This window comes from Ailuropoda melanoleuca, chromosome 13 (assembly GCF_002007445.2).
Source record: "Ailuropoda melanoleuca isolate Jingjing chromosome 13, ASM200744v2, whole genome shotgun sequence".
NCBI classification, from domain to species: domain Eukaryota; kingdom Metazoa; phylum Chordata; class Mammalia; order Carnivora; family Ursidae; genus Ailuropoda; species Ailuropoda melanoleuca.
In genome coordinates, this window is record NC_048230.1 from 26,513,451 (window position 1) to 26,522,851 (window position 9,401).

Consider the following 9,401-nt stretch of genomic DNA (forward strand, 5'->3'; position numbering starts at 1 on the left):
CATCCTGAGCCTGTGACGCCTGGCACGGGGAGGGACAGAGACACAACCCCAGACCTGCTGGGTTCCTGTCCCAGAGAGAAGAATGGCCCGCTGAAGCCTGGACTGATGGCCAAGCGTTTTCCAGAAGATTCCTCTTTCTTCTAACAGTTGTTAAATCTCACTTTTTAAAACAAGACATGATTCACATGCCATTAAATCCACCTTGTTAATATGTACAAGTTAGGGGTGTTTCGTATATTTACAAGGTTGTGCAACTTTCACCCCATCCAATTCCAGAGCATTCTCATCATCTGAGAAAGAAACCCCGGACCTGTTAGCACTCACTCTTTTTCCTCCAACCCCTTCCCGGCTCTAGGCCACCTATTCATCTTTCTGTCACTACGGAGTTGCTGATGTTCTGGACATTTTGTATAAATAGGTTCATACGGTATGTGGTCTTCCGTGACTGGCTTCTTTCCCTCCGCCTCACGTGTCTGAGGCACAGCCATGTTGCAGCAGGTGTCGGTCCTTCCTTCCCTCGTGGCTGAGCACCCGCCCACCACACGGATGGACCACGTCTTGTTCATCCATTCTTCCACTGATGGCCATCTGGGTTGTTTCCACTTTGTGGACGATGCTGCCGTGAAGACTCGTGGACAAGCCCTTGCGTGGTCAAACGTTTTTGTTTCGTCACATACCTGGGCATGGAATTGCTGGGGCAGCTGGTCACCCGCGGCTTAACATTTGAGGAACCGCAGACTATTGTCCAAAGTGGCTGCACCATTACTTTCCTTTTCTTCTTTTTTTTATTGTGCTAAAACATACATTACGTAAAATTTACAATTTAGAAAAATTGACCATTTTTAGATGTACAGTTGAGTGTCATGAACATTCAGAAGCTTTCTGGGGCCTGCCCAGCTCCTCTGCCCTTGGGTCTGGAATCTGAAGATGAGGCGTCTAAAGACCAGCTGTTCTCTCAAATACCAGGGCAGAGTCCCCACTAGGCCTGTGTCCCCTTATTCCAGCACATTCCTTCTCCTCCCTTTGTTCCTCATCTTTCTCCTCCTCCTCCTCTTGCTAATTCAGCTTCTGCTCCCTGGCATTTCCCTCCTCTCACTACCTGAAGAAAAATGTTCCTCCTGTCATCTTGTCATCTGTCTACGCTGCCAAATAATCTTCTTCTGAGTTCCTGCCATGGACGGAGACCGTGTGGAGTATGCTTTTGAGAGGGGGTAGGATGGTCAGGTGACCGCAGCAGTTCAGGGGGCTCTGTGGGAGGAATATTCCCAGGGCCATGAGTGACAGTGGCCTCCGTTGCAGCAACCAGCACGAATGACCAGAATGTCACCGAAGATAGGAACCAGAAAGCATCAGGAGCCTGGCCTCCAGGCCAGGAGCTGTCTGATCAAGGGCGGACATGCCAACAAGCCAGGGGTGTCCCAGTAGGGATCAGCCTGGCCTGGTCAGGCAACAACCTCCAGGCCTTCCCATCCCCGCTGGCCTTCCTGGGGTATAGACTGTGGATGGCTTAAATAAGAACTGAAACAGTTTCCAGAAAAGAGTGTATAGGAGTAAGGTGAGGAGGTGCCTCCAGACCAGAGAGACCCACGGGGTGTGTAGTGTCCACACTTCTGCTTCGAGAACTTGCCTACTTCTGTCTGTCTCTTTTCTAGAAAAGGGGGTTGTGGGGTCAGGAAGAGAGGGGATTCCTTCCCCAGGAGGAAGTCCAGGCCACTGACCCAGCCCTAGGGGAGGGCAGGCAGTGGCAAGAGAGTAATTGAGTGCACAGAGATTCGGGTCCAGCTCAGCCTGTGAGCAGAGAGAAATGGCAAACCAGGAGCTCAGACACCTTGGCAATCCTGTGTTTCCCTCAACAACTGCCCCAGGCTCAGCCAGGTGATCTGGAAAGGAACTAAGTTCTGGCAAAGGGACCTTCATACAAAGACTAAAAACCACAGGAGCCACGTTCTCGATTCAAGAATTGCTGCAGGATAGGGTGAGAGCTTTCAGATTGAGAAGGGGTTGAGGCAGAGCTGGTTAAGACAGCTGAGCTGATGCTTCTTTCCATTTTGTTTCTAGGCTCAGTGATTTAGTGTCTCTTTATCCTCTCAGCCCAGATAAATACCCTGTTTTGACTTTCTTGTCTTTCCTTGTGTGAAAAAATTTGAACTGCGATGGGTATAGATGCTCTCATCTCGCCTCCCCTCCACCACCAAGTAAATGCTAGGGGACGAGCCAAGAATGCTTTTCTTGGCTATCTGAGCTCCGATTCTCCTCTTGCAAGGAGTGGGGAGAGGGGACCTGTGCCCCCAGGCTGAGGTCTGCGTGAGGGGTTCTGCTACTGTGGCTCTCCTGCTAACCGATGAGTGTGTGATGGGGCTCCCCGCTGGGGTCAGAGCGGACAAACTGAGCCACTCCAAAGGAGTGGGCAGGTGCACAGGGAACTCTCAGGAAAAGCCCGAGGCAGGCTTGCTGGAAGGCCTTCCTGGGAACACCCCCTTCCAGCCACAAGAAAAAGAGCAACCAGACCCTGAGGAATGTAGCCCAGAGAGACCCACAGGGTCAGAGTAGCACAGTTGTAAGGGGAACCTGGTGAGTGGGAAAGAACTCTGGGAATGTGGGCCCTCCAGGGACTGTTAGACCTACAGACCCCACGGAAAGGACCTCGACCAACACACACACACACACACTATCCCTGTGAGCTGGTCTCTCAGTAGCACCTGCTTCGTGCCCCCACTCCAACACTTGGCCCATGGCTGAAGGCTGGCCACGTTTGCTCCACTCAGGCTCTGCAGGCAGGTATCTGAAGCTTCTGTAGGATTCTTCCTCTTCCTCCCCACATCTGGAGTCTGTGAAGGGAAATCAATTATAAGGCTTTTATCCCAGACACCTGCCCATGGCATGTTCCTCATACTCCTTGACCTTACGTCTGTGGGCCAGAATATGATGGGGGGACTCCCCCTTTCTTAAGGACACTCAAGGAAAGTGATGTCTCAGTCTTTCCTGCTTCTCCCATTGAAACGGAGCCAGTATGGTAGAGACTACCATGGGTGAGCTAATTTCCACCCATTGCCTCACAACAACCTTGAGAAGCAGATATTATTATAATTCCCATTTTACAGATGAGAAAACTAAGATTCAGAGGGATTAAGTAACTTGCCCCCAGACATCTGGCTAGTAAGCAGGGGGCTGGGCTTGAACCCAGGTCTTTGTGAAATTATGTTTCACTGCTTTCTCCTATCCCACTGCTCTTCCTCACTGTGTGGGCCTGGTTAAAGAATTCAATAAGGTGATGCTTGAGAAGCATTGTTGAACTTAGCACCTGATCCATGGTAAGTGACCCACTAAGAACAAAATCAACACGCAATGGACCAGAGCAGAAATATGCACAGTTGCCTTAACGCAAAGGCTCTTGACCTTGACTGCGAATTAAATCATCGGTGGAACTTGTAAAATTCCACATACCCAGGCTGTACCTCAGACCAATCACATCAGAATCTCTGAGGGTGAGGCTCAGATATTTGCAGCTTTTAAATGTCCCCCTGGTGATTCTAACATGTATCCAAGGTTGAGAAAACCCTCGGACAGCAGTTCAATTCCAAGCCGACCAGAGGAGGCTTGATATATAAAGATCTACAAAGAATGTGTCTAAAATATACAAATAATGTATTCATCAGAAGGTACAGAAAAGGGGTATTACAGAGTCTGTCCCGGCAGGACAATCTGACCATGTCCAGAACAGAGGACCCGGCCCAAGGCTGGGCGTGTCCAGCCCTGGAGACACATTAGCCACTTGGATGGATGGGGCGCCTGGGTGGCACAGCGGTTAAGCGTCTGCCTTCGGCTCAGGGCGTGATCCCGGCGTTATGGGATCCGAGCCCCACGTCAGGCTCCTCTGCTGTGAGCCTGCTTCTTCCTCTCCCACTCCCCCTGCTTGTGTTCCCTCTCTCGCTGGCTGTCTCTATCTCTGTCGAATAAATAATAAAAAAAAATCTTTAAAAAAAAAAAAAAAACCTAGCTCATGACCAACAACTGATCCTCATTCACAGCTCCTTGGGCCACCTTCCCACCATACCTTGGTCATGGGAAGAAAATGGCCAAGTCAATTATACCTCTTGTACATGTGTACAAGAACTTGTATCATGTGTACATGGACTCATTGGTATTCTGATAAAATTTTCTATTGCGTTGACAGTTACTGTAAATGAAGATTAGCCTGCAGGTGTTACTTTGATAAATTTAGATCTTCCCTGAAAGATGATCCCCCCTTGGTGATCTGATGAACCTGGTTTCTGATTTAGGTCCCTCCCTTGGACTGTGGTGAATTCACCAAGAAACCATATGGGGTGTCCTGGAGACATCAGCCAGATTCTCCTGCCACAAACCACCCAGCCTTGCCTGGATTTCACATCTAACTTCCAGAGCAGAAACTCAGTGTAATCAAATTCTCACCTTCCTTCTCTTCTCCTCCTACAGTTTTTCCTTGGCCAAATGATCCTTATAAATCTTCAGAGCTCCTTGGGGGCGCCTGGTTGGCTCAGTCGGTTAAGCATCTGACTCTCGATTTCGGCTCAGGTCATGATCTCAGGATCGTGAGATTGAGCCTCACGTCAGGCTCCTCACTGGGTGTGGAACCTGCTTAAGATTCTCCCTCTCCCTCTGCCCCTCCAGCCCCACTCGCACACACCTGCTCTCTCTCTTGCTCTCTCTCTCCCTCTCTAAAAAAAAAAAGTGTAAATAAACCTTCAGAGCTCCTTACTCTCTGCCAGACATGTGAGATCATTCACAAACTGGTTTCAGCAACCCTTGCCATCCTGATGTCCCACACTCCAGATGCCCCAACCGTGTGTCCTTCCCCAGTCCATTCCCATCCACTCACACCTCTGCACCCCTCTCCTTCCTTCTTCTGGTTCCTCCCTCTTCTCCCTTCCTCCCTCCTTCCTCCACTCGTTCATCCTCAAATAGTACCCCCTGAGCAAACCTAGTTGCTTTGTTCTCCCTGTTCCCTTGGTACTTTGGACAGAACCCTACAAAATAGGTTCGTGCACTGAGTTCTAGTTCATTATCTCCATGTATCCTCCCTTCACTCCCCATCCGAGAGACTGAGCTCTCTGAGGCAAAACCCATGTCCTATTGGCCTCACTGGCCTGGTGCCTAGCATGGTGTCATGCCCATTATGGATGCTTAAATACCTCTTTGTTGAAATCTGAACAAACAATAACTGTTGTTATAGTCAAGTAATTCTCTGTCTTGTAAAAAGCCATTTCATAACCAGTTTTTCCTTTTTGACTACCTCAAAAAGAAAGATCTAGGAAAGCCCAAAGATTCCAAGTGAAAAATCATCCTGGCTTTACAGGTTAAGCCAGGACATGGGGCCAAAGGGCCACACAGACACCCTGAGCCTGAGCATTCCCTCTCCAGATGAGACCTGCACCGCTGGAACCATTACCCAGCAAAGGTCACAGGAAGGGGGGAGATGGGACAGAAGGTTTCCAAGTAGGTGGACATTGGCAGATCTCTAAATCAGTTCCCCAAGCTGGGAATTTCCTGAAACAGGAGAGGCCCGGAGCCCGGGATAGACCCGAAGAAGCATGGGGTAAGAAGGTTAGAGGCAGAGGCTGAGCATTGGACCCCCAAATGCTATAGAATTTGGCACACATGTGGGAAAGGGTGTTTGGGAGGCAACATCCTCAATGAGTTCATGTTTTTGTCATTCCACAACATGGTAGAGTGTCCGTGGTGTGGCTTCTAGAACCAGATTACTGGCATTTGGATCTGGCAAATGTCACCCTTGGGCAACTTATTTAACTTCCCTGTAGCTCATTTTCCATACCTGTAAGATGGGGACAGTAATCAAATTTACCTTGGAGTTTTATGAGGATTCAATCAGTTAACACATGTAATTTTCCAAAACCAGTTCTTCACATATAGTAAATGCTCAATGAATACTAGCTAGTGTTTAATAGTTTCTTAACCAGCATCTGCTGGGCGTTTCTGTTACTGCATAACAAACCACCCTGAAACTTAATGACTTCAAATCACAAACCATTTTATTTGCTCATTATTCCATAGGTCAGCTATCTGGGCTGGGCTCAGATGGAAAGTTCTTCTGCTGGAGTCACCCGGGATCACTCCCACAGCCACAGATCTCTGGCAGATGTGCTGGAGCTGGATGGTCTAATTTGGTGTCACTCCCATGTCTGGTGGCTGGGGCTGGCTGTCAGGTCACATGCTACAGCAATGAGTGTCAGCAGGCCAGCCTTGACTTTTCCCCTTTGTGGCCCAGGGCTCCAACTGCAGCCCCAAAAGGATACGCCCCAGTGAACGAATGCTTTCCAAGCCAAGGCACAAGATCAAGCCCAGATTCAAAGGATGGAGCCGTAAACGTCACATGTTGATGGGAAGACAGGCCAAGTCACAATGCAAAAGTACAGGTGGCCGTGAGGAGAAGAACCGTCACAGTCATCTACACATGCGACCATGCTGGTACTGGATAGACACACAGAGCTCAGTTCTGAAGGCTGGAAAGGGATGTTTTTGTGGCCCTCAGGGCTCAGGATAGCAGGGAAAGGGTTGAGACATATGCAAAGTAACTGTAATGCAAGGTTTGAACAGGAGACGTGCCCCAAGATAGGAACAGTGAAGTGCTAGGGGAGTTCAGGTCCATGTGACCCTTTACAGCTGAGGAAGGGTGAGCATTAGTGGGTTGGGAAGGCTTTATTAGCCTGCCCTTGAACATGGTTAGAATCTGGATACGTAGGGATGGGGAAAATTATATTCCAGATGGAGGGAAGAGCAAATTTGGGAAAAGCAAGGTTCATCTGGGAAATCCAAACCCATCTAATAAAGAACTAGAGTGAGGGGGTCTATCAAGGAGAGATTGGAAACATAAGGCTAGAAAGATAACCTGGGGTCTGATTGTGAGTAAGCTTGAATTTGGACTTCGTTCTGGAGGCAATGGGGAGCCACTGGATATTTTTCAGGTGACAAGTGAGAAGAACTGTATTGTAAGAAGACTCTTTTGCCAGTAGTCTATCGGATGGCTTGGGCTGGCAGCGAGAAGGGGAGTAGGAGATCATTAGGTAAGGGAGTGACTAGCAAGTGTAGGCAGAGAGATTGACAAGGAGCAGCAAGAGTAGAAAATATACGGTCAGAACCCAATGAGGCGGCATCAAGGACGACTCAAAGTTTGCCAGGCTCAGCGCCTGGAGGATGGCAGAGGAAGAGAGGTGTATACAAAGCAAGAAAGTCTGGAGGAGGAACAGGTCTGGAAGGAACTCATGGATTTGGGCAATGTATGGGATATCGAGGTGGTGTCCAAGCAGAGTCCAACATCATGCCATGGGAGGAAGAAGAGGAGAAAGGAGAGGAGAGCTTGCTGGAGCAACACTGAACACAGAGAGGGTGAACATTTCAAGGCAGCTGTCAGAAGTGTCAGATGTGGCCGAAAGATCAAGGACGAAGAAGGATGGGACAAGGCCAACCAGCAGATGTGACAGTGAGAAGGTCATGGCGACTTCTCAGTGGAGCCGAGGAGACTGAGTTTGCGTGGGGCTGAGGAGGGAACAAGAGGCTTCGTGCTCTCTGGAATTCAAGGTTGGAGAAATCCCCTGGACTTCTGGGACTCCAGGGCACCCTCCTTCCACTTCAGCCCTCCTAAAGTGAAGGAAATCTTTAAAATCCTAAAAATAGAGCAAACACTGTCTTTCCCTTTCATCCTAGAGGAGAGAGGCACGCAAGACTCTCCCTGCCTTTATCCCTCTGTCTCCTGCCTGCTGGCCGGAGTTTGGGCACTGTCAGGACTCGTGTCCAGGGAGACAGGCGTTGGCGGGACAGACGGCTGTTTACTTCCTAGCAGAGCCTGCCGTGTTTTCATAGCTCAGAATAGTTCCTTGGCTTTCTGCAGGCCTGGGGAGGGGCGGGGAAACCTCACTGTTTGTTTTCAGGACAATTCCAGGCCTCACCTCTTCCTCTTTCTCTGCACTGTGGTCCTCTTTGGGGAATTCTCAGAGGGGGTAAGGTGTGGGCTCAGAGGGTCCAAGACTACTGATTTCCTAATTATCTCCCCCCAGCCGGGCTCCGGAAGAGGGAAGGGCTAATAACTGGCTGTACAGCAGGGTGTTTTGGTTGGGACGAAAATGCTGCGGCCATTAAGGAAAGAGTTGATTAAAAGACAGCAGGGCAGAGCTGGGGGAGGAAAAGAGGGGGGAAGAGAGAAGGGGAGGGGACAGCCCCCTCCCCCAATCTAGATCTGGGCTGGTCGCCAGCCTCTGTGTGGGGAGCTCCCTGCCACTGGAGACCCGTGGGGGCTTCCCGGCCCCAGGCCCCCTGGTGCCCCAGCCCCCAGCAGCTCTGGGCTGCCTGCCGGCCGTGCTGGTGTCTGGACAGTACCTAGAGGTGGGAGGAAGAACTGGCTTCACTGAATACTCCTTTGTACTCTGAATTTTTAAAAACTATGTGGCTATGTTGCCTTTTTTTTTTTTTTTTAAGTAATGTCTACACCCAACGTGGGACTCAGTCCCACCCTGGAGATCGAGAGTCCCCCCTCCACCGGCCTCCACGAACAGAGCCAGCCACGCGTCCCGTGACTACAGGACTTTTGAAAATATTTTAATGAAAAAGATATGAATACATTTATCTTTTCATTCTAGCCATAAGGAATCATTGACTTCTGTTCGATCGTTAGAAGTCAGGCGCCAGCTCACTTGAGTGACTTTCAAAGGAAAACCAAAGACTCAGGAATGTTAACACAGAACGGAGGGTGACAGTCACCAAGGCATATTTTGTCAAACCCAGATGACTGTAGTGACTCAGCCAAGGACACACAGCTCTTTAATCTTCCCTCGTAATCTTTTATTTTCCTTTTAAATGCTAGTGATAGTGGTGGGGGAGGGGCGGTTTCTGAAGCTGCCTGCCAGAGGCCTCAGGGTATTTCTGAGAATCTTCTAAGGAAAACCAAGACCCTCCTTCTGCCCCACACCCACCTCTACCCCGCAGCCCCCACCTCACTCCACCTCCCCCTGCCTCNCTGCCCCCCCCCCCCCCGCCGGGCTGAGCTCTGGCTGCTGTAGGACTTAGTTTCCCTTCTTTCCTCGGCCCCAATTCTTACAAAGAATTTCGAAGAATCCGTGAGCTGAAGCAAGGAGGGGATGGCAGGTTGGGACTGGATCCTTAGTTTGAGTCACATTTCCCGTCTCACCTCAGACAGCCCCTCTTTGCCTCTGGGGAACAGACCAGAAAAAGCTCAAAATGAGCTTTTGCAAATAGTTCTGACCACTGTTTTGGAGACTGCCTCTGCCTTGCACCGTGGACGAAGTTTAACCCCTGGCAGGAAGGATCAAATGTGACAGCAGGATTGTGTCCTGAGGGCTCGTGTGATTTGGTCCCGCCAAAGGGGTTGACAAAGAGCGGGAGGACTGTCC

At 49.9% G+C, this 9,401-nt stretch overlaps 1 protein-coding gene across 1 annotated transcript in view; it reads left to right on the forward strand.

The window, feature by feature from the left end:
• LOC100474468 (primary amine oxidase, liver isozyme-like) overlaps nt 1–8,488 on the forward strand; it is a 15,786-nt gene extending 7,298 nt beyond the window's left edge. The window contains 1 exon segment of the mRNA XM_034639884.1: nt 8,470–8,488. Coding sequence (XP_034495775.1) covers nt 8,470–8,472 — 3 coding nt within the window. The 3' untranslated portion in view covers nt 8,473–8,488.
• The last annotated feature ends 913 nt before the right edge of the window (nt 8,489–9,401 follow it).